Source organism: Hemiscyllium ocellatum, chromosome 22 (genome assembly GCF_020745735.1).
Source record: "Hemiscyllium ocellatum isolate sHemOce1 chromosome 22, sHemOce1.pat.X.cur, whole genome shotgun sequence".
In the NCBI taxonomy this organism is placed as follows: Eukaryota; Metazoa; Chordata; class Chondrichthyes; order Orectolobiformes; family Hemiscylliidae; genus Hemiscyllium; species Hemiscyllium ocellatum.
This window is the reverse complement of record NC_083422.1, coordinates 18,974,428-19,000,930: the sequence shown is the minus strand read 5'-3', so window position 1 is coordinate 19,000,930 and position 26,503 is coordinate 18,974,428. Positions and strand designations below refer to the sequence as shown.

Below are 26,503 nucleotides of genomic sequence, written 5' to 3'. Positions count from 1 at the left end.
GCCCTCCGTTTCTTCCACTCTTACTGACCCAGCCAGTACCCTTCCACTGACACACTCATTCACTGGGCTGAACTGGTCCTCACCTTCAACAACTTTGCCTTCCAAACCATGGGCAGCTGCATGGACCTGCCTCTTCGTCAGGTACGTGGAACATTTCATCTTTGACAGCTACACTGGTACCATTCCCCACCTTTCCCTCCACTACATCGATTACTGTATTGGTGCTACCTTGTGGTCTCAAGGAGGTTGACCAATTCATCAAGTTTACCAACACCTTCCACCCCGACCTCAAACTCACCTGGACCACCTCAGACACTTCCCTCCCCTTCCTGGAACTTTCCATGTCTATCTCCATCTCCATTGAATGACTAACCATGGACATCTACTACAAACCCATTGTCTCCCACAGCTACTTGGATGACACCTCTGCCTCCTGTAAAAATGCCATCTCTTATTCCCAATTCCTCTGCCTCTGCTGCATCTGCTCCCAGGAGGACCAATTCCATCTTAGAACATCCCAGGTGGCCTCCTCCTTCAAAGATCGCAATTTCCCTTCCCACGTGGTCAGTGATGCTATCCAGTGCATCCCTTCCACTTCCTGCACCTCCGCCCTTGGACCCCATCCTCCAAGGTACTCACCTTCCGCTCCACCAACCTTCGGATATATTGCATCATCACTGCCACTTACAAACAGATCCCACCATTAGGGATATATTTCCCTCCCTACCCCTTTCTGCATTTTGGACTGACATTCACTCCGTGATTCCCCTGTTAGATCCATGCCTCATACCCCACTCCCGGCACTTTCCCCTACCAACGCAAGATGTGCAAAACCTGCGTCAACACCTCCCCTGTCACCTTTGTCCAAGGCCCCAAAGGATGCTTCCACATCCGACAGAAATTTACAAGTACTTTACATGTACTGTATCCGTTGCATCCAGTATCTCCTTTACATTGGGGAGACAGTACGCCAACTTGCAGATCGTTTCAGAGAACATCTCTGGGACACCTGCACTAACCAACCCACTGCCCCTTGGCTGAACACTTTAACTCCCCATCTCACTCCACCAAGGATATGCAGGTCCTGGGCTGCCTCAATCGCCAAACCCTCACTAACGCCTGAAGGAAAAACGCCTCCTCTTCTGTCTTGGGACCCTGCAATATCATGGGATCAATGTGGATTTCACCAGTTTCCTAATTTCCCCTCCCCCACATTATCCCAGTCCCAAGCCTCAAATGCGGCACAGCACTCTTAACGTGTCCATCTTCCTTCCTACCTATCCGCTCCACCTTCCTCTCTGACTTATCACCACCACCCCATCTTCATTTGACCTTTCACATTCCCAGGTACCTTCTCTTCTTCCCCCTCCCATTTATCTCTCAGCCCCCGTGACCCACAAGCCTCATTCCTGATGAAGGGCTTCCGCCTGAAATGTCGATTCTCCTGCTCCTCGGATGCTGCCTGACCTGTGCTTTTCCAGCACCACACTCTCAACTCTGATCTCCAACATCTGCAGTCCTTACTTTCTCCTAGTTATCCATAGTTATCCATATGATGAATATTTATGGTATGTGGTTAGACAAATTCAGAAATGCAATGTACAATTGTACAATCTGTCTTTGAAACGATGTAGGTACTGTTTACAGTTAGATTTGTCTTTCAAATACTGACCTCCGTTTTTACTTTAAAGATTTCATTTTTTCTTTAAGCCCAACAATATTTATACTTCTAAGTTAATGAAATGCTTATGTTAGTAAAATTAAATGCCATAAGTAACAGCTGCGTTTGGTTTTATAGGCTCTAGAGAAAAACCAGCAGTGGCTGATTTACGATCAACAACGGGAAGCTTACGTCAGGGGTCTACTTGGCCGGATATTTGAGCTCGAGCAACAAAATAGTCAGTGTTCTGACTCCAAAGAAGAAAGTATGGAACTACATCATTCTTCTAACGCATGGTTGTCCACCTTTCTTGTGTTGGGGATGATGGCACTTTTCAGTTTTCTCTCTCATTGTGGGGATAGTGAACAAATTTCAAGAAAATAAGGTTCATCACAACAGTTGACATGAATAGAAGAGAAAAATAAACAAATCCAAAGCTGTAAAGCAATAATTTAAATGAATAACTAATAAAAATAGTTAGTGTGCTAAGCAGCACAGCTAACTAATATAAGTTTTATTAATATTTTTAGTTTGAAAAAACAGACCTCTGAGGGCCCCATTGTGGCCCACAGACTACGTTTTGACAAACCTGCTCAAACGCAGCTGAAGTCAAAACACATGCTTTGTGCATTTCATGTCAGGCTTTGTAAGTTATGTCTTATATTGTAAATTCTATGCAATAATGCATCACTGCCCATGAAAAAAAGAGACACTAATCCAGTAGATTTGGGATGCCCAGTAGAACTCACTGAACTTTTTCATCTGTGATTTCCAGAGATCTGAGTTACTTGTTTTCCTGTCATTAGAATTTACAATGAAACATAGGCGGTCAATCATCCAAAAAGATTTTTAAAATGCTTTGCTTGTAATTGATATACTCCTGATAGTTGGTTACTGAGTGAATAAAGTCGAGCTAGTCTTTATTTGAAATAGATTTGTTACGGGTAAGAAGTTGCTCGTACCTTTCGCCCAGCTCCACTCTAATCCTCCCTCCACTTTAACCCTGTGTCGGTAAGTGTTTCTTGATGTGTTCCAAGTAACCAGCCAAATCCACTTGTTTCAGTTGATGGAACAAGCAGTAATGCTCCTGATGGTCTCATGAATCTTGCATCCTCTAAATGTGGCTTCAAGGACATGTCCTTTGCTATTTTCCTGATAAAACATTGTTTTTTTAAAAAAAGTCTTTTTTTTAACTTCATGAATTAATTAATTTGCTTGTAGCTAGTTCTCTAATATTTTGTCTATTTACTCTGGGTCTGATAGTTTTGGTACCTAATTGCCTTGCTGTATACTTGTAATCACCATCTAGACTAATTCAATTTGTGTGTGTTTATTATTTAGTATTGCAACACATTCATTTGAGTATTTGTCTACCTGTAATATGTTATATAGTTGTAGTGTCTATTTTGGATAGTTTTGGTACCTGTGATTATAAGAGCGTTATTTTTAGAGTTCCTTCCTTGAGTGCCTGTGAATTAATTGACATGTTTTGATGTTTCTAGCAAATCAACAGCTGGAAAATAAACAGAAATACAATGAGCAGCTGCTTTCATCTATGAAAAAGGATTTTGAAGCACAGCGTGATATTGCAGAAAGACTTAAATCGGACCTTTCTGATATTAAAAAGCGTTATGAAGAGAAGAGCTTGGAGGTCAATGCCTTAAATGTCAGACTGCAAACAGAACAAGGTTGCAGTAAATGGAAGGCAGATGAAGAAAAGAAGTGCTCAGCTGAAAAAATACAGAAGCTTCAAACTGAGTTAGAAAACTTAAACGCTCAATATGAAGAGGAGAAAAAAAGATCAGCAGACCTATTATATCAGGTAAAAAAAAGATGTTTTATTAATAATGCAGACTTGAGTGTTTGGGTTATTAAAATTGGTATGAACCAATGCCATTTTTAGTAGTGAGAGTTCACAGCATGTGGGTAAATTCCTTTTTTAAATACTGGTTAGCATTCCTTAGATAATGTGCCTGAGCATGTAATTCATGATTGGTTTTCACCTTCCAAATAACTGCTAGACTGCCCAAACATCCTCCACGTGTCTGTCTTTGCATTTGCTTCTCATTGCTCTGATTACCAGCAGGCACATTTGGTGGTGGTGGGCAAATCTTCACCCATATTTATTAGTCTGTCTGTAAACAAAAAGTTTTTGAAATACAAAGTTGGACTTCGTCAGAGCTTGGTACGTAGAGCATAATCCAAGCAAGAACGAATTAGTTTCTGCTGAAAATACTTCTTCATGGATTTTGACTCATTTTTGGGCAGTAAACAGATTTGGTATATGAACACCAACTAGCCACAAAAAGACATGACCCACTCTCTCTCGTTTCCTTCCATACGGATGAGGAAGGTCACTACTTCGACTGGTGCAAATGTGTTGCTGGTCAAAGCACAGCAGGTTAGGCAGCATCTCAGGAATAGAGAATTCGACGTTTCGAGCATAAGCCCTTCATCAGGAATAAGAGAGAGAGAGCCAAGCCGGCTGAGATAAAAGGTAGGGAGGAGGGACTAGGGGGAGGGGCGATGGAGGTGGGATAGGTGGAAGGAGGTCAAGGTGAGGGTGATAGGCCGGAGTGGGGTGGGGGCGGAGAGGTCAGGAAGAGGATTGCAGGTTAGGAGGGCGGTGCTGAGTTGAGGGAACCGACTGAGACAAGGTGGGGGGAGGGGAAATGAGGAAGCTGGAGAAATCTGAATTCATACCTTGTGGTTGGAGGGTTCCCAGGCGGAAGATGAGGCGCTCCTCCTCCAGCCGTCGTGTAGTTGTGTTCTGCCGGTGGAGGAGTCCAAGGACCTGCATGTCCTCGGTGGAGTGGGAGGGGGAGTTAAAGTGTTGAGCCACGGGGTGATTGGGTTGGTTGGTTCGGGCGGCCCAGAGGTGTTCTCCAACCCAATCACCCCGTGGCTCAACACTTTAACTCCCCCTCCCACTCCACCGAGGACATGCAGGTCCTTGGACTCCTCCACCGGCAGAACACAACTACACGACGGCTGGAGGAGGAGCGCCTCATCTTCCGCCTGGGAACCCTCCAACCACAAGGTATGAATTCAGATTTCTCCAGCTTCCTCATTTCCCCTCCCCCCACCTTGTCTCAGTCGGTTCCCTCAACTCAGCACCGCCCTCCTAACCTGCAATCCTCTTCCTGACCTCTCCGCCCCCACCCCACTCCGGCCTATCACCCTCACCTTGACCTCCTTCCACCTATCCCACCTCCATCGCCCCTCCCCCTAGTCCCTCCTCCCTACCTTTTATCTCAGCCGGCTTGGCTCTCTCTCTCTTATTCCTGATGAAGGGCTTATGCTCGAAACGTCGAATTCTCTATTCCTGAGATGCTGCCTAACCTGCTGTGCTTTGACCAGCAACACATTTGCAGCTGTGATCTCCAGCATCTGCAGACCTCATTTTTCACTACTTCGACTGGGACAACACATGCATCCTAGGACAAGCCAAACAGAGACACAAGAATTCCTAGAAGCATGGAACTCTATCAACAAACATATTGACTTGGATCCCATTTACTGCCCCGAGAAAAAGAACAGGAAATGACATCACCAACCCAAAGGAAACCTAAACATAGAAAGCAGGCCATGCCACCAGTGCTTCAACCAGAGGTGCAGTGATGATGATACCTAGTATGGTGACAAAATGTCTGAAAACGAACCTTCCAGCTCAGCGAGCAAGCCTACATTCAGAACTCAACCTGAGCTACAAATCTTAAAACTCACTAGTGCTGAACATTGTACAAATATCAGTGAACATTCTTACCTCTGACTTAATGGAAGGAAAGTCATTGAAGCAGTTGAAAATAGTTGGGTCAAGGTCACTAGCCTGATGAATTTTTCTAGAGATGGTCCTGGAGCTGAAATGAATGACCTCTATCAACCACAATCATCTGCCTTTGTTCCAGCAATGACTATATTCAGCAAACGTTTTCTACCCAATTCCAGTTAACTCCAGTTTTGCCAGGCCTGATGTCAAGGACAGTCCTTTTACCTCATCACTGGAATTCAACTCTCTTTTTGCCCATGTTTGAACAAAGGTCAGGAGCTGAGTGGCCCTGCCAGAATGCAAACTGATTGTTAGAGAGCCAGATATCGCTGAGAAAGTGCTGTTTGATAGCACAGTTGATGACACCTTCCATCACTTCAGTTCACTGATAATTGAGAGCAGACTCGTTGGACTATAGTGGGCATACTGGATTTTCTCTGCTTTTTTGTGTTCAGGACATACCTGGGCAATTTCCATGTTGTCAGTATTGTAGCTGTATTGCAGCAACAGCAGCTAGCAATGTGGCATGTTTTGGAGCTCTAGTTTTCAGAAATATTGCTGGAATGTTGTTAGGGCTCTTGGCCTTTCCAGTATGAAGTATCTCCAGCCATTCCTTGATCACATGAAGTGAATGTTTGGCTGAAATCTGGAACCTGTGATGCTAGAGACCTTTGGAGGAGACTGAGCTCAATCATCCATCCAGCACTTCTGGCTGGAGATCGTTGCAAATACTTCAGCCTTATCTTTTGTGCTGGGCTCCTCATTGAGTACAGGGATTATTTGTAGAACCGCTACCTCCAGTGCGTTGTTCAATTGTTGCATCACTATTACAACTAGATGTGGCAGGATTTGATTTTGTTAACTGTAATCACTTAACTCTATCATTTGCTGCTTATGCTGTAGCTTCACCAGGCTGATAACTCATTTTGAGATATATCTGTGCTTCTCCTGGCATGCCCTCCTTTGCTCTTCATTGAACCAAGGTTGATTCTCTTAATAGTAGTGTTAGAGTGGGAGATTGGTTAGGCCATGATGTTGCATATTGTTGCAAAGGACAATTCTGTTGATAATGACCCAGAGCATCTATGGGTGCCTAGTTGTGAATTGTAAGATCTGTTCAAAATCTATCCTGTTTAGCATGGTAATACACAGTTGAATTTGGTGTAATGCTAGCTCAAAAGGGTGTTACAGTATACACTTGCAATGCAAAGGCATACAAGTATACTGCCAAGTGTTGGAAAATAGGATTAGCATAGTTAGGTTCTTATTTTTGACCAGTTCAGACTCGATGGGCCAAGGGGCTTTTCTTCTGTGCTGTAGTCTTCTGTGACTTCTGAGAATGCTCATGGAACAGATTTAGGGGCTATGGCATATAAATCTAGCAGCCATTAACACCGGACTTAAATACTCCATATGTTTGCTTACAACGCAACGCTATCAGTATCAATTTCTGATATCTTCAAATCTTTTTCATTTAGTCATTTAAAGAAGCTCAAAATATATCTCTGAGCAGGCATTTATTTGAGGTGAATAATCCTAATAGAATTATTGATGTTGTCTTCAAGATAGTTAAAATATACAAATGACCCAGGACATTTGAGCAGACCGTGATTTGAGGTTTTGGATTTGATTGCCATTTATTAACTGAACTTTGGTCAGATACCTTTAAAAGCAACAATATGTACTTGATGTGGAGACATGTACGGTAAGTATTAGTTTTCTTGAATGGTTTTACTTATTGTACCAATCTAAAACTTTGGTTTAAAAATTAACTATGTTAACAAGTTACCTTTTTAATGTTCTTGCAGATACAGCTCCTTCAAAGGTCATCTATAAATCAACAAGAAGAACAGACGAGAAATAGAGTGATGGAACAACAGGTACAGCAATGTACAGTGCTGTTCTTAATTAGCATAAATGTACTGAAGTTTGTGCCTCTGTCTAAGATATGAAGCAATTGAATTATTTCACAACCATTTCTACATTTGGAGCATTGAGCAACAGTATTCTGTAAATTTAATTCTACAGTTTTTTTCCCATCTAATCTTTTTAATTTGCCATCTGATACCAAATAAATTAGCTTGTTTTGTAAATTCTGGAATGATTAAGAGTTATTCAGGCGGAAAAAAGTTGCCTTGATATAATGGATGTATTGAAGTATCATCTCAAATTCAATTACCAAGAAACATCTGAGACATAGTCATAAATTCTAATTTGTTGGGCAGTACCTCAATGAAGGTGGGCCAATACCACAAGTGATGAAGATTAGACTGGTTGCACCTCAACATGGGCTGAGACCAATACTATGTTAGGGAATTTTGCTAGTCAGGCAAATGGGAGCAAATGTAGTTTGAGAAGGGGGACAAGCAAAACCAGAAATGCATGGCAGAAAATTTAGTAATCAAAAGGATAGGGGGTCACAATATTGATTCGAAAAAGAATCACACCTATGAGGAGGTTTGATATGCTTGAAAGATCATCAAAGAAAGTCACTTAAATTGAACTGAAGATTATGAAAGGGACTATCATTCTGGAAACCTAACTATGTGCCCTGATTCAGGAAATAGATGAACAAATATGTTGAAAAATTGTTAAGAAATGCAGATGCAACGCAACAGTGATAGGGGATCTGAAATACTCCATATTAACTGAAATTGTCAGGAGAAAGGCAATGGAGTTTAACCTGTGCACAGCAAGCCTAACAAGAGAAGGGATAGATCTGTACTTGTCTTTTAGGGAAGATGTTGAACAGGTGGAGGACTAAGCTTGAGAGAGCATCTTGATAAAGTGGAAAGACCGATGTTATTCAAATTTGGTGTGATTTGTAGAAAATAGTTTTAAAAACCAGTTTAAAGTAAATTCATATCGTAGCAGTATGAGCAGGTCAAAGAGGAAAAAGAGCGTTCTAAACAAAAATGTTTCCACAAAGGAAAAAGTCATGACTCCTAAATCCAGACCCCTCTAGAGATCAAAGAGTACACGATAGGATAAGGTTTATTAAAAACTCTTAGAACTCTACTGAAAAATATGGAGACTTATAGAAAATAAAGAGAACAAATTTTAAAATGAGATTAAGAAAGTGCAGGCATGAACAATATTAATAGATATATTTTCATAATTGCAAAGAGCAAGAGAGTTGACCAAGGAAATAGAGTCTATTACTGACTCAAATGAGAACCTCTACGTAGAGGGGAAGGATTGTCAGATTAGATTTAGATTACTTACAGTGTGGAAACAGGCCCTTCGGCCCAACAAGTCCACACCGACCCGCCGAAGCGCAACCCACCCATACCCCTACATATACCCCTTACCTAACACTACGGGCAATTTAGCATGGCCAATTCACCTGACCCACACATCTTTGGACTGTGGGAGGAAACCGGAGCACCCAGAGGAAACCCACGCAGACACGGGGAGAACGTGCAAACTCCACACAGTCAGTCGCCTGAGGTGGGAATTGAACCCAGGTCCCTGGCGCTGTGAGGCAGCAGTGCTAACCACTGTGCCACCGTGCCGCCCTTCAGGTGAAGGACAGAACTGGAGCATAGTCACTTTGCAATTTAAATTCCGTTTACAGAGCCACACATTACAAATGCATGCCACAAAACCAAGCAACTTCCATCTGCCCCCATATATGTGTGTGTATATATAAGCACAAGTGATCATCAAGTTAATACTCACTACCTGAATGCAGTTAAACACCCAATCTGTGATTGGCTTGGAAAATTTTGGCACAACTTTTAATAAAAACTTCATCTTGATGCAGGTGTCATCTTTCATATCTGTCAATAATTTATATATAAATGTAAAGAAACATGATAATAGTTTGTAAACTGATGTTTTTAATAAAAAAAAAGGTTGGGTGTGATTGCTATCAAGGAGCGAAAGCACACAGACTCAGGAAGCTATTAAAAGACTGGGCAGAAATGTGGCAGACAATTTATTAAGAGACAGCTGAGATACATTTGGGGCGTGCAAAGAAGACACGGGAATTGACAACAAAATGGTAAAATACAGAGAAGTGTAGAGGGACACATGGTCCACAATGCCCTGAAGGTAGAAATACTTTGAAGAGGTGGTTAAGATATGGGATATTTTCCTTTTATTAGCCAAAGCACGACATTATAGTCGGGAAAGCTATGCTAGAATTGTTTACGAAAGAATCAAATAACTTGGGATTGTTTTCTGTAGAACAGAGGAATCTGAGGCCTAGACTGGGTGCCAAAAAGTAACTTTTCTAAAACAAATAACTAGCAGTGTAGATTTAAACAATTGGTATAAGGATTTGAGGAGAGTTGAGAGGAAAAATTTTCACCCATTATGTGTTGAGATGTGGCAATCAGTGTTGAATAAGTACTACAAACAATAATCCTGATCGCAGTTCAACAATGTTTGGATATATACATGAGATGTTGAAACCTACAGTCTGCAGATTGAGAACCGTTAATTGGGATGAGTTGAATAACCTGTTAGAGACAGATTGGATGAATGAGCTCCTGTAGCAAACTGATTTTATGGTGAACCCTAATTATTGGCTGAAAGCCAGAAAGGGTGAATGAAATCAGGTTTACATTATTATTCTGCTGTGAAAACAGTTGTAATCAGAACCTTTGGAAATGATTACTATAAATCAGGTTTTCACAATGTAATGTATGGTCATGTGGTAATGTTGCAATGACCAGCTTAAATTACATTAAAACAACATGATAACCAATCAAACTCCATCAAATCAAAGTAAGTTGTGTGCTAGCCAAAATTATTTCAACCATCACCAACCAAACATCACTGTAACTAGATCAGTGTTTAAATTTGTGCTAACTTTACTATTAAAATCACAACTTATTTAATACACACACTTTGTGGCCTATTGTGCATCATTATTAAACTCTAGGTTGAAAGTCTCTTTTATGTTTCTTGGGTAATGTTAGCTTCATATATGCATTGTTTCTGGACTGCACTATAATTTTAAATTTGTGATGGTTGTGACCAGACCAGAGTGAGGTCCCTAGATCAGTCTCTGAATTGTTTGTGCAAACCAGTTAAGACCATGTTGTAGCCGTTATTGGATGACAGATAATGTGATGTTGGCGATTGATCAATCAGTTTCCAGACTTTGCTTTTGTAAGTTGGCTAAAGTTCAGTTCTGATTTTTCTTTTGACAGTGCCTGCATTCCAGCATTCAGAGTCAGAAAAACTCTTCCTGTTGTTTTATTTACAGTGCAGGGTGTTTCTCAAAGCTGTGGCCCTTGCATGCTAGGATATTCAGCCAATAAGACACAGGCTAGTATTGCAGTCAGTTTTTAACCACTTCGAGTCATGGAGATGTACAGCAGGGATACAGACCCTTTGGTCCAACTTGTCCATACTGACCAATCTCCTAAATTAATCTAGTCCCACTTTCTAGCAGTTGACCCATATCCCTCTAAACCCTTCCTATTCATTTCCCATCCTTTGCATTTTTAAATATTGTAATTGTGCTAGATTCCACCACTTCCTCTGGCAGCTCATTCCATATACTCGCCACTCTCTGCATGAAACAATTGCCCCTTAGATCCCTTTTAAAACTTTCCCCTTTCACCCTAAACCTATGCCCTCTAGGTGGACTCCCCCCACCCCAAGGAAAAGACCTTGTCTACTTATCCTATCCACGGTCCTCATGATTTTATAAACCTCTATAAGGTCATCCCTCAGCTTCCGATGCTACAGGGAAAACAGCCCCAGCCTATTCAGTAACTCATCCTCCAACCCTGACAACATCCTTGTAAATATTTTCTGAACCCTTTCAAGTTTTACAATCTCCTTCCCTTGGGGGGAAACCAGAATTGCACACAATATTCCAAAAGTGGACGAACCAATGTCCTGTACAACCACAATGTGACCTCCCAACTCCTATACTCAATGCTTTGACCAATAAAGACTTTTTCTTTTGGATGTTTCTGGAGGGTAAATCAGGCATATCTGCAAGAGGTGACTTTCTGCTAAGGGGAGGGTAATCCACTGCCTCATTATCTCCTCTTGTTGAATCACTCTGTTTGAATTCTCATTTTGCATAGGACTTTGTGATAGATTCATGGAATTTATGTATACAGTTCTTTTCCCTATGTCTGCCCTTTTTTTTTCAAAATAAGTTTTAAAATTAAAACCTATAAATAGTTCCGGTTCTGATCCATTATTTTAACTGAAATCATATTGGTGGTTATTAGAATTCAAATTGACACAACATGCATATAACCAGAATAAATTGGTTTCTTGTCACCCACTCATGATGTTTTGCCTAAAACCTGACAGATGCTAAAATACGTAGTGAAAGTTTGACAGTTTTTCACAATTTAGCATTTTCTTCTCTCAATTTAGAAGTAAACTCGTAACTTATCATCACATACAAGCAGTAGAATAATGATAATTTTGCTGAACAAATAATCAAATGACCCAGATTAATGCTTTGGTGAGAGTTTAAAAACTCTCAGCTTCTAAATTTTAAATTCAAAATCACTTCTTTAATATATCTGGAATAAAATGGCACTCATCATTGATATTGGAAATAAGATTGGTATGAATCTATTGGGTTCACTAATATCCTTCAGAGAAGCTATGCCGCACCCAGTGGTGGGCAATTAAATAACCAACAGGAGTAGGGGCTCCAAAAGCATCCCATTCTTCATGGTGATGGAGCCCCGTACATCAATGCAAAATATCACACTGAAGCATTTGCAGCCATCTCAAGTATTTGGAACCTAGTAAAATCAGATTCCTGTTGAAGGTCAGGAGTGAGTAAAATTCATCAGTTGGTGCAGCAGTTGCATTTGAAGTTAAGCATAATTTATTTTAATTAGTATAACTCATTCAAAATTGCTTGTGCAACTATCTGCCAGAAAATTGGCTGCTATTATTTAGTTGTGTATGAGGTACTGGGCATTATTACAAAGAAACCTGTTAGGCTAACTCTGTTTAGAAGATAAAATATTGGAGTAAAATACTGAAATCTGAAACCAGTCAAAATGTTGGCAATACCTATCCAGTTTCAGTTGTGCCTTGGGTCGAATAATCTTCCTTCAGAAACCATTGGATTTCCAGCATATTGCTGTTTATTCAGCTATTGTTGAATGCACCCAAGTGCTTGAAAACCTAAGCTTACTCACTTACCAGCAGTGCAATGCATATGCCACTTGTTATACATTACAAACTACCATTTTTATCCCACTGTCACACACATTAGGCATGGCTTTGACCTAACTGCAGCTAATGTGGAAGAAAGCTGAGACTCCTGTTTAATTATTTGAAAGCATTCATAAGGACTTTTGCTTTAAGGAATTCCATTGAACAGTTAGATGATTCAATTCTTTTGTGAATTGTTTCGTGACTTCTGTTATTTGGCTGACTTCGCTATGTTGGTGATAAGACATGCTGCTATGGATGACTCCTTGATGATTAAGCTTATCAGTTGATTGCTTCAACTGAATGGCTGTGAGGAAAAGTCAGGAAAGTGGAGTTGAGGGTTATCTGATGAGCCATGATGTCCTTGACTGGTAGAATGGACCTTGTGATAAATGGCCTACATCTCTTATGGTCTTAAGTCAATTAGGATCACTGGTTTTTTGAGATAGGTGTCATTTAAATTTTTTTCAGACAGTTGATTTTTGTGTTGGATGTGGGAGAAACTATTCACAGCAGCCTGCATTGTTATCATTTTCTCTTTTATGAATGGAACTTATGGTCAGTTTTTGCAATTGGTTGTTGATCCACAGCTCACAACTTTGCAATCACACAGGCCACAACAATGATCAATAGAAGGAGTGGCATTCTATTCCTCATTGCCTTAATGTCTTCACCTTGATCACCAAGATAGTAAACTGAAATATTGCTTTTTATGCTATATATGCACAAATTTTAAACATTTTTAAAAGCTTTCTTTTCAAACGTGTATAGATTAAAATATCTTTTTTAGCGTACACGACCTAGCACTCCATTGTGAAGTGACTGGCTTTCTTTCATAAACCACATTTGAATCCTTTACAGATGCAAAACCTTACATTAGATTTTGAGAGTGAGAAACATGATCGTCAAAAGCTGCAACATCAGTTACAAAAAGTCTTGAAAGAGCTGCATAAGGCACGAGAACAGATCACCAGACTGGAGAATACAGTAAGGATTGAAAATTCATTTGAATGATTGTGTAGTTGTTTCTCAAATATAGTGCTCAGCAGGTTAGATAGTAAGAGGAATGTTAGAAAACTTGCCTGATTGCATTTTGTAACCTAAGTTGGATAATCATCAGATAATCATCTGCTTTGTGCTTTACCATTGTGACAAGTCAATGTGCTACAACTTGTCTGTCCTCAACGTTATGCTTGGGTCCCTGGTGCTGTAAGGCAGAGATCAAATGTGTGGAAGTTTCACATTCTCCCGTGTCTGCGTGGGTTTCCTCCGAAATGCAGGTTAGGTGGATTAGGCGTGCTAAATTAGATTTTTTTTTAGATTAGACTTACAGTGTGGAAACAGGCCCTTCGGCCCAACAAGTCCACACCGACCCGCCGAAGCGAAACCCACTCATACCCCTACATTACCCCTTACCTAACACTATGGGCAATTTAGCATGGCCAATTCACCTGACCCGCACATCTTTGGACTGTGGGAGGAAACCGGAGCACCCGGAGGAAACCCACGCAGACACGGGGAGAACGTGCAAACTCCACACAGTCAGTCGCCTGAGTCGGGAATTGAACCCGGGTCTTCAGGCGCTGTGAGGCAGCAGTGCTAACCACTGTGCCACCGTGCCATTGTCCGCAATGTCCTTGGATATGCAGGCTAGGTAGATTATCCATGGGAAATGCATAATTAGAGGGATAGTGCAAGGGTTGATGGGTCTGGGTGGGATGGCCTTCAGTGGATTCAATGGGCTAAATGACTTGCTTCCACATTGGAGGGACTCTATTATTCTATGATTTTTGAGTATCATTTGCCCATTAAAGTTTTCCTATAATTTTTGTTAGGTTTTAACTGATGCTACTTTAATAAGAATTTGCAGCTTAATAGTGAAGGTGGTGAAAAATCAATTTGCTGTCATTTGTTAATCCTCACAGGAGTTTTTATGTAATTCACCATGCAGCTGATGTGTATTTTATGGATATTTTAAGCTATATATAGTCTATAAATTTTCCACCAAAAAGATGGCAGTGTGTTTATAGGAAATGTTGTCTGACTATGGTCCCTTTTGAAGAGGTTTTGTGGATCTATAGAAGCTGCATGGGTAACATTATTCTGCATCAGCTCAGGCATATGTGAGATTAAAAAAAATGCTGGAGAAACTCCACATGCCTGGTAGCGTCTGTAGCACGAGAAAGTGTTAACATTTTGAGTCCAACAACTTCTTCAGAATACCACATCAACACGCTATCGCGGTGCCAAAGAATCATCAACAGACTGCCCATTAACTGTTTCTATCTCCACATATGCTGCCAGAGCTGCTGGGTTTCTCCACTTTATCATTTCAGATCTTCAGCTTCTGCAGTAGCTTGCTTTTATTTGAGCTATTTGTGAAATTTATTTAGCAGCTAAAATTAAGACAGAATTTAGATTTTATGTACAAGATTTGATTTAATCCGAACGCTTCCTGCACACTGGCCTTAATGTTGCTAATAACAACACAGTCAATAATTGACTATCTGCCCTGGTACTGTAACTGCAACAGTCTAGTCTATAGTTCTGGCAACTATGTCAGCTTATTGTCCTCCTCACGTGGGGAAAATCAGTTGAATTTCTACCCAGCTGACTTTTCAATTCATGTAATCTAGATTGATGTTCTTTTTAATATGAGACTAGCTGTAAACCTGCTGGACACTTGGCTTCTTTAAATTATTGGAGTTAAAAATCTCACAACACCAGGTTATAATCCAACAGGTTTAATTGGAAGCACACTAGGTTTCGGAGTGACGCTCCTTCATCAGGTAATTGTGAAGGGCTCGATTGTAACAGAATTTATAGCAAACATCTAGTGTGATGTAACTGAAATTATACATTGAAAAATTGATTGTCTGTTAAGCCTTTCATCTGTTAGAATACAGTGATAGTTTCCCTTCTTTCATGTGTAAATCACAAAGCCTTTTTTTTAAAGTTGCATTCTCGGGTTAGCTGTTAACAATGGTGATAGCTAGACAATATGTTGAAGCTGTTAGCCCCCTGTGTTCTCTGTCTATGACCTGATGTTTAGATTGATTCTAATCTTAAAAAGTGAGATAACAGAGTTTTACATTATTTTTAGAGTTTTAAATTATTGGAGTTCTCTTTGAACAAGTTTGAGCAATTAATTAAAATAAACTACTTTTTGTTTCAGCAAGTACAAGATATCCACCTCTCGGATCCAGTGTTGTACAGGAATGGTGATGATGAAGACAAATTGCCTTTGCCAAAGTCCAGCAATCTTCTTGATGAGAGTTTTTTGGAATGCCCCAAGTGCAAAGCTCAGTATCCCACAAGTCAACACCGTGATCTTTTGGACCATGTTGACTATTGTAATTACTAGAATTCAGGCTGACTTTATTTTCTTTTCACTCAAAGTTGTAATCAAAAAGCTACTGTTAGCAAATAAACATTCGGACATTAAATGAATTTGATGCTTAAGAATATAATTCAGAAAGCTGAACAACTTAAAATTGAGCAACTTGACTGATTTTCTAGTTCAAGTACATTTGGGAAGGATCAACTTAATTTTTGCAATTTCTTGAGACAACATTTACCACCTCGGAACCTTTACAGGGTTTGATCTGCAGTTGTCTTGAAATACTCACTATTAATCAAGTGGGAAGCCTAAAGCTTATTCTACCTGTAAAATCAGCATTTAAAACTATGGAATTTGATGCCTCTATCTAAAACAGTCTCTTGTGTCATTACTTTTGGCCTTGTTTGGGTGGTCCATTCATGTTGTTGGTTAAGACTGCCATCCTGCAGGTCAGTATTGTCTTAACCATATTTCAGTTAGTTTGTAGGTAAACTAAACTGATAGCGAAGTATAATTGGGGTTTTATTGAATGATTCACACTGCAGAGCTTTGCTGTCACTCCTTTTAATATATTCTTCAACAGTGTAGTAATATTTGGATTCCTTCCACTGCCCTCAACCCTTGCTATTTGATTTGCACAGAAAAGTATTTTTTCTTACTTTTATATGGTAAATTTGATTTGCATCTATTATTTAATCTGCTGTACATGTTTTCCCTTTTGGGAATATAATGTTGTGATTGAATGGATTTTGCTGATTTTAGTTGTTTATTGTAACCTGAAGCTGCAGTACAGTACCTATTCTCCCTTCATAAACCTGTTTTAACTTTTGATTACATCCCATTCCTTCAAGTTTGTTGATGTACCTCCATGATTCCCAATATTAAAGTTCCTAACAGTGTCTGAGGCGGTGCAAAATCTGCCAATTGTTGCTTTGCAGCTAGTTCACAGACCTGGTGTATTTAGTTCATATGCCTGCCTGCTGTTCTAGTCAATTAATGTTATTTTGAAGTCACAATGCTATCAAGTTTTATTAAATAAAGAAAGCAAATGTTAAACTTTCCCATCCACTTAGTAGATAATCACCTTTTTAAGGTCATATGTTTGGAGTACATATAGAACCTTCAATGCACTAATCATCAGCTGAAGTCTGGATGAAACTAATATTGCAGAAGTTTGTTTTTGGTTTCAGTTAGTAGTAGTCCAGCACTATAAACCCCTTGCAGACTCAATTTGGAATACAAGGTTTTAATTCAGGTAGCACTGATGGAAAGTTACTGCAGCTTTCTTCAAGTTACAGCAAGATATTGAGATGAAACCTATTTTAATACTCTCTTGAAAGTATTTTAATTATTTCAAAACAAATTATTTAAATATTTTATCTTTTGGATTTTAAGGTGTTCCAGTGTTTTTTGTTTAAGATGCAAGGATACAATATTTTGGAGGAAAAAATGCTCACTGGCCAATCCTTGAAAGGGAATAATGCGAGCTACTGTTTTCATACTCATTCTTCACCTGACTGTCTTTTGACTCTGACACTCCAACTGTTCTATAGAATCCACAAATTTGAGTCTGTTCCTTGTTTGCACTGTACATTAAGCCTGAAACCAGCGATATGTAGATTGATTTAAAATTTAGCTTGTATCTAATGCTGTGTATTGCAGGGCCAGAGCAGCAATACAATAGTTTCCTCCCATTCTATGGAATGTTTATACCATTATATGTATATTTTGAAAGGTTCATACCTTTGAGGGATAGCTTTCATTGTGATCCAAAGTAGCTCAGAGGATCTGTTCTTAAACTTAAAGATGTCTTGAGCTAGTCACCGAAAGTCTGAAAACTTTTTCCAGTTTCTTCCCTGCACTGTATTATAGGGAAATCCCAATGAAGAGAAACCTAAGCCAAGCAGCTTGGTTTGATAATATGAGGAGGCATTGTTTGTGTGAATTGTGATTTCTATTGGTTTATATTGCCTCACTTTATTTCTTTTACAATCAAGTTTTCAGATACTTCTCGCAATCCCCACCCCCTGAAGAGCAGCTATGGATATTTTAACACTGAAGTTTGATCCCATAAACCAGTAACGTCCTAGTAATGCAATATCTTTACAACATTTAAATTATTTTCGATGAAGTCAAAACAACTTTGTATAAAGGTTTGGTTCCCACTTTTTAACACTTGTCCCTTTCTATAAATGTGTACTTTGTTGGAAATACTAGGCAAATGGTCTACTTTGGTTATGGGAATCCATTTATTTGTAAAATCAAACCTTTTTATATAACTTTTAATAAATGCCAGGTAATTCATTAAGCATTTCTGTCTCATTTTATTTCCTCCTATCAATATATTGTAAATTTTGAAAATGTTCTCCATTTCTAAGCAGTCTAAAAAACTGACCTATGAATCTGCTGTTTCTGGAATCATTTAAAATTTATCCAAAAATAACTAATTATTATTAAAGGATTCCAATTTTACTGTTTGTAGTTTGGATTGGATGTAGGTTTGCTGGATGTAGCTGGAAGATTCATTTTAATTTGGACTTTTAGCAGCATTACAAGCATAACATGATGACTGCAAGCTGCTCATTTTGCTACCCTGAAATATACCTTCAAAGGTGGGAAAAATAATAACTTTGGATAGGCAAGATGTTTTAAAATTATGATTCTGTACGTTACCCCATTAAGTTTGTAACATTGCAGCTAGAAATAAATTTGGCAAGCCACCTCACTACTTAATTGTCCATTAGTACATATGTGAACAGAAAATTCCCTACTGAGTAACTCAGAACTAAATTTTTTATATTTCAGATCATAAAGAAATATCTTAAACAATCACTATTATATAAAGCTTTGAGCTTAAAAATTATTCTACACATTGACCCCCGAGTTACTAATGAGAGATGCTGTTGATCTAGGCCAAAAGTGATTTTTTTCTCTCAGGTGGCAAGAATAATGGGTAATATGACGACTCAATAAAGCAAGAATCCAATAATCACATTTACAGCAATGATAACTTTGAGTGAAGTTCTCCTTGCTAGCGTGAACCAGTTTTGGTCCAAATTTTGCCATCAGGCGACAAGAAGAGGAGTTAAATCTAAGACAACAACTAGCCCCATTAATTTTCCCTTCCTCATTCTTGCCAATCAAGAAACTTGATGCTTCAACACTTGACACTAAGAACTAAGTAGTTATCTGTTATATTTAATCAGTGTCAAATACTGGTTATTCTGAGGCCATGCTGGCCTATTTCCTTTATGTTGACCCACTCCAACTGCATCAAGTGCCTTTATGGTCAATGACAATGGTCATTGAACCCTCCATCTGCAAAACTGGGCCACAACATTGCATCATTTGTCATCAAGAAAGATAATGCATCACCCTTTGGCTGACTGGTGTATTAATAGACATGGACTGCAGGACATTCCTTAATATTCAACTATTGCTTTAGCACATGCAGGAAGATATTGGCTTAGAGATGGTACACTATCACACTAGAAGGAGTAGAAAGCTTGTTGCTATCAGAAACAGTGAGAAAGATGTGTAAAGGTCCTTAAGTAGGAGGACATGCTGTATCAATACTAGAGATGCTGACCGGTAATTTATCTTGATTTTTAAAATATTTTAATTTAAAATTTAAGTAACTATTAAAGCTGGTTTATATTTAAAAAGTTTGTAGTTTAAAAATACTAGTTAGATTCTGCTTTTTGGAAGAGCACTAAGTCACATAAAAGGTGCAGAGTAGATTTTTATTCTACTCTTAAAGATGAAGCCGAGCATTGGTATGAATTCTGTTATACAGGAAGCAGGTGGCATCAAATGTGAATTTCAATGGGCAATCTACACAGATAAAGTCCAGTGAAAACAAAAATGAATTGACCAATTCTGAAGTTTCATATTGTGGTCTATGATGAAGTATTGATTTTTTTTTATACATGAAAGTGACACCATTAAGTGATATATTTTCTAGCTACTTCTGAAGCCAGAATCTGTAACATTTGATGTCAACAAAGCAACTTGAGGAATATATATCACACTGACACCTGACTGAAGCTGTAAAACAGTTTTGTTTGATTATCTTAAATGAGAAATAACATACTAAAGTTTCTCTTTGAATTTACTGTTCAAGCGATTATCTTAGAAACAAGCCAATCTCATACAATGCAAACATTTTCTTGATTTTATTGGGTTAGTTTGAGTTACTTAATTGCATAATCAAGAACTAAACCAAATAACTCTATATAAAAGAAAACTAAGAGCCATCACATCACACTATGCCAGCTGCTGGACAAGAATTTGCACCAACAAAGACTGGGTGTCAATCCCATCTCAGATGCTCTCGCAACCCATGTCCTTTAATTATTTACCAGCTACTCATTTGATGGAACAACTGGAGACTTTGCAACATCTCCTAATTGTCAATATGTACATCCAGATTAACTGATCAAAGTCTACTTCCTCATTTTTTTACTGCTTAATGCCACCTTAGAGTCATTGAGTTGTACAGCACGAAAACAGACCTTTTGGTTCAACCTGTCCATGCCAACCAGACATCCCAAATGAAGTTAGTCCAATTTTCCAGCATGTGGCCCACATCCCTCTAAACCTTTCCTCTTCAGATGCCTTTTAAACGTTGTAATTGTACTAGCCTCTGCCACTTCCTCTGGTAGCTCTTCCATACACACACCATCACCTGCTTGAAACAGTTGTTCTTCACTTCCCTTTTATATCTTTTTCCTCTCACCTTAAAGCTGTGCCTTTTAATTTTGGAGTCCCCTACCCTGTGGTAAGAGTCTTTGTTATTCACTCTATCCATACCCCTCATGATTTTATAAACCTCTAAGGTCGCTCCTCAGTTTCCAAAGTTCCAGGGAAACTAGCCCCAGCCTATCCAGCCTCTAGCTCAAACCCTCCAACTCTGGCAACGTTCTTGTAAATGTTTTTTGCACCCTTTCAAATTTAACAATATTTCTCCTATATAAAGGAGAGCAGAACTGAATGTAGAATTCCAAACGTGGCCTAACAAATACCCTATACAGCTGCACATGACCTCCCAACCCCTACACTTAATGCACTGACCAATAAAGGCCAGTGTACCAAACACTTTCACTTCCTTGTCTACCTGTGACTCCACTTTCAAGAAACTATGAACCTGCACCCTCGTCCTCTTTGTTTGGCAACACCCTCTAGGACCCTACCATTTAGTGTATCAGTCCTGCCCTGATTTCCCTTTCCAAAATGCAACATCTCACGTTTATCTAAATCAAACTTCTGCCATTCTGGTCAAGGTCCTGTTGTACTCTTTACTGTCCACTACACCAATTCTGGTGACATCTGCAAAATTGCTAACTATACCTCCTATAATCGCACCCAAATCATTTATATGATTGACAAAAAGCAGTGGACCCACCACCAATCCTTGCAGCACACTGGTTGCAGGCCTCCAGTCCAAAAAAAAACAACCCTCCACCACCACCCTCTGTCTCCTATCCAGTCAAACAGTCAGGGCACGAGAGTTCTCAGACATTACTGCCTTCCCACAGATACAGCGTGCTGTTGACCATGCCACATAGCTTTAAGAATACCCCATCACAAACGAAAAGTTTGTGAATGAGAAGGATTCTGATCGCTTCATGTTAAACTGATCATAAAACCACAATTTCAGATATCCAGGTAGCTGCCATAAATTGTGCTTTTGGAGCATTCACAAATACTGCCCTCTTTTCAGGGGGATACCAGGATGATTGCTTGTCAACAAGGCTATCCTCTCCAAACCTGGCTAATGTCCCCTCTAATAAGTCCTTGGATTTTTGCAGGACAAAGTTATAACACGATCTACATTTTAACCAGGGCCATTGTGAAACAGACCACAGAACTCCTGAAGATCCAGCCATGTGGTGCAGTTCACTATTTTCATGTGCTTTGCTATCCAAATTTGAATTACCAAAGGAGGAATGTGTTAATGAGGAGGAAATGCAGATTAAGATGTAGGTAAGGATTCTGATCTGATCCTTTGAGAGCATTGATGAGAGGAAGATCAGGATAATGAGTCAGCACAGCCTGAGAGACCACAGGCAACTTATTAGCCAGCCATTTCCAGTGTTACTGAGCTAGTGGAGACCTTCCACTTCCATGGTAAATCAAAGAGTAAAGTCAAGGCAATTGAGTAGTGTTTTGATACTGGAAATGATTAACAGTTCTAGTCAGGGAGGGATAAAAAATATTGATCTAAGATCAAATAGCAGATAGAGCTCGAGATTACAGAAATAGTTCAAAGATGTGCAGGCCAGGTAAATTGGCCATAGTGTTAGGTGCATTGGTCAGAGGGAAATAGGACTGTTTGGGTTACTCTCCGGAGTGTCGGTGTGGACTGGTTGGACCGAAGGGCCTGGTTCCCACTGCAGGGAATCTAATAAAAATAAATAATAAAAGGACAAACCGAAGGTTCTGTGTCTGAATGTCTGCATTTTTCAATTCAAACCAAATGAACAGATAAAACAAAGCAAAATAAATATTGATTTGATATCCATTGCAGAGACATAGCTGCAGGTAACATAGATTGAGACCAGAATATTGAAGGTACATAACATTTAGGAAAGACAGGAAGCTCAAAAAAGGTGGAGGAAGGGCTTTGTTAATTAATGGTAAAGCACAATAAAAAGGCTTGACCTAAAGTTTGGAAAGGAGAAAGTGAGGACTGCAGATGCTGGAGATCAGAGCTGAAAATGGGCTTATGCCCGAAACGTCGAATCTCCTGTTCCTTGGATGCTGCCTGACCTGCTGTGCTTTTCCAGCAACACATTTTCAACTCTAAAGTTTGGAAAATCAGGATGTGAAGTGGCATGAGTGAAGATGAGAAACGATAAAGGCAAAAGATAATTTGTGGAAGGAGTATACAGGTTTCCTAATAGTACCCAAATGTAGGTTGGAGTATAAAATAAGAAATAATTGGAGCTTGTCAGAAAAGTACAGCAATAATGATGGGGGTTTTAATCCAAGTAAGATTGGAAAAGATAGCTTCGATGAGGAGTTCATTGAATGTTTTGGAGACAGTTTCTTTGAAGAGCTTGTTTTGGATCAAACCAGAGAACAGTCAATGCCAGACCCAACTCCTACCCTATCCCTGAATTTCCCATGGCTAGTCCATCTAGCCTGCACATCCCTGGACATTATGGGCAATTTACCCTGGCCAAACCACCTAACCTGTACATCTTTGGACTGTGGGAGGAAACTGGAGCACCCGGAGGAAACCCATGCAGACACAAGGAGAATGTGCAAACTCCACACAGGCAGTCACCTGAGGCTGGATTCGAATGTGGGTCCCTGATGCAGTGAGGCAGCTGTGCTAACACTCAGCTACCCACACCAGCAGCACCATGCCAGTGTTCTGCATCATGGAACTGCTCAGGACGCATCTCCACAAAATCTATTGCATCTCTCTGCAGACCTTCTTTGGAAAGGAATATTCCAGAAGGAGATATGTGTCTTCCCCTCTGCAGCTGGTTCAAAGGCAGAATGTGGTGGCAGAGAGAAGGAGGATTAAGGATCTTGGGTAGTGCCCTTCTCACCACTAACCAAGTGACGCCTTGATTCTCGTTGGAAAGTTCTTGATGAAGCAGCTGAAGATGGTTGGGCCCAGGACATTACCTTGAGGAACTCCTGCAGTGATGTCTTGGAACTGAGATGACTGACCTCCAACAGTAACCTTCCTAATCATGGATACAAATTCAGCTTTAAAAACAAAGCAAAACCAGAAACCAATGAAAAGAAGCAAAGAATTGGTGTATTTATCTCTGTTGGAGTACAACGGTATTAATCTTTATTTGTGCCCATCTTTATTTAATTTTGTGCCAGTACATTTCCATGCAGTGGTAACATCTGTTATATGTATTATGTGCATCAGCTGCCTATTGTATGTAATGAATCATATTTTTATGGACATTGATACAATTTATGAAACTATTACTGGGAGACATTTTGCCAACTGTTATTACAATGTTTGATGAGAGCTCTATATTGGATTAGCATGGAAAATGTGAATGTTTAGAATGCGTGAGAAATGATAATATAATTTCAGCACATTAACAGGTGATGTGAGCCAAGAAGACTCTCTTTGAAACACACCAGTCAGTCCCATTCCATCATACTGCTGCAAGTTTATTTATCTCAAGCATCTACTACAGGCTCCCTCATACTCTGACAATGCACTGCAACAATTATCCTCCCCTCCCCACATAAGGCACAGCCCTAGGTGTTATGGATAATGTTTCTAAAGGAATTAATATTCCTGTTACGTTGGGCTCTACCCATTCTGTCGATGTCTGTGGTGGAGACAGTGAATTGTATACTAGGCTTTGCAGGGAGTAGAGTGATTGAGAGAGCTCCCCAATCTCCTATTAATTGTGCGTGACTAGTAACATAGTTGTACTTAATGGTACTATGCAATAAACTATCTTGTTAATCTATGCAAACTGCCTTAAACCTCTTGTTCTGATCAGATTCCAGGCGAGGTTCTAATTTGTTACTGTTCCAGATGGGATATCCCAAACTGATCAGCTCCAGGCTCAGGGAGTATGAACTAACTCTCAACTTAACAAGACTTTCTTAAATTTATAAATAGTGAGTTTTCTTAAACACTACATGTGAGTAAAAATACTAACAACACACATACACACATTCAAAATAAGAGGTGAATCTAAAAAGATGCAAGTTAAAAAATAATTCTAAGATTAACATCTAATCTGTTCATGAAGAGCAGAGAGATTAACATTGCAATTGTTGCAGTAGAAGTTACTGGTTGCATTGATGTTGATATTTGAAACATCAATTTTTGAGGATCTTGCTTTTGTAGGCTGTTTGAAATTCCTTTGTCCTTTATAACCTGTACTCAGAGTGACGGGTGGTCTTTACCTGTAGCACAGGTAACCTAGGAGATAGCTATTTGACTGTGACCGTCAGAGAATGCCAGTGCTTAAACCTAGGTTGGTGCACATGAGGATGTTCAGGCCCACTGTTACACTCCAGTACAACTGTAACTTTTTTGTCATCCCATTGCCCTGTGTATTCTTCAGGGGGAAAAACATAGAATGTGTCTGCATTTTGGGATATAAGCCACAGTTGTTTGAATTTCTCTTACCTCTATAGATATTAAATTCTGTGGATTCTCTCCAGACAGCCATTCGATTTACAACTGCAGCAATTCTTGTCTGTATTGCCTATCTTTTAAAAAATGCATGTTGAAATTACAAATTAAAATTATCCACAGTATTTTGGGGTTCTGACCCACATATCACATGGCAGATACCACAGGGGCCAGTAGTGGCAATCATAGTAATGTCGCACTCTGTTGCATCCAAAATGGGTTGATCTCATGCATCCCCCTCCACAATCCCTATTTATATGCTTCTGACTATGTCAAATGAACCCAGGATAAAGGATGGCTGGAATTCCAACCCAGCAGAAGCGAGGGAACTGTGGGACCTTGGAAATACATTAGCTTCATTAAGTTCTTGGTAAATATAATGGTAAGCAAAACATGACAAATATTTGTAAACCTCCCAAAGTTTGAGTCAGAGCTTTTGTCTGTCTAGTTGTTTCTGGGACAGGCATATGTTTCTCCACCCTCTTCCATCCCTAATTATATTGACATTGACATTTGGATCTCCATAAACCTTTGTCTATAAAGTTGCAGGCAACAGATTAGCCTGGGCATCATCATTTGCACTCGTGATGTTTATGCTGGTGGATGACCTTTTCAATGGGCTGCAATAAAAAGTGTGGCAATGTTTTCAGTGAGCTGGGCAGCCCTTTAAATTCTTTATTCAGAACATATGGGAGGTGATATGAAGATGCCATTGCTCAGCTAGTCTATTTATTACAAACGTGAATCCATCAAAATCACATGCAAGGGAGACTCATTCCAATCACTTTTGGAGGAGGGCCGATTACTGTCGTGGTTACCCATTAGAAACACAATGTTAACAGGTTTAAGCTACATCTTTATGCAACAGTTTGCTCCCATTATACAAATTCATCAAATACTTTTAGTAAATCTATCTGAGAGGAACAATAAGAGGGAATTAATGGTGTCAGGTTGACCCTAAATATGCCTGGCAGTAAGAGACTAGAACGACTTAATTCCACGGGACAGGTCATCTAATTTGACACCCAGACCAAGCTCTACTTGATGATATTTCATCAACACGTCAATTCAGTGGTGATACCTGAAGACAGACTTGTTTATAGGAGCTGAGGTTCACCCTGATCAGCTCCTGTTAACTCTGGAAGACGACAATGAGTTCGGCAGTGCTGATTTGAGAAGCAGTAGAAAGGTTATCAATGATCTGACATGCTAAACATCAAACTTGTACCTGGGTAAACTCCAAATGTGTCCTTGTCTATATTTGGCACCACAATGCTAAGGTTCCTCCAGCTATTGCCCTGATCTTGAGTTAAGTAGAATATGTTAAGGAGAATGCATTGCACATTGAGAATTTGGAACTCTAGGTGGGTCCTGCTTTGCTATTTTCCTAAATGTAATCATGTTATTTTTTTTCCTTTGAGCCAGACATCCTGTTGATGAAAA

At 39.6% G+C, this 26,503-nt stretch overlaps 1 protein-coding gene across 2 annotated transcripts in view; it reads left to right on the top strand.

Moving 5' to 3' along the window:
* The window catches only part of cep55l (centrosomal protein 55 like), a 34,581-nt gene extending 16,392 nt beyond the window's left edge, over window positions 1–18,189 (top strand). For both annotated transcript variants that reach the window (XM_060842379.1, XM_060842378.1), the window contains exons 4-8: window positions 1,799–1,925; window positions 3,163–3,482; window positions 7,238–7,309; window positions 13,446–13,571; window positions 15,760–18,189. In XM_060842379.1, coding sequence (XP_060698362.1) covers window positions 1,799–1,925; window positions 3,163–3,482; window positions 7,238–7,309; window positions 13,446–13,571; window positions 15,760–15,948 — 834 coding nt within the window. In that variant the 3' untranslated portion in view covers window positions 15,949–18,189. The remainder of the gene's footprint in view (window positions 1–1,798; window positions 1,926–3,162; window positions 3,483–7,237; window positions 7,310–13,445; window positions 13,572–15,759) is intronic.
* The last annotated feature ends 8,314 nt before the right edge of the window (window positions 18,190–26,503 follow it).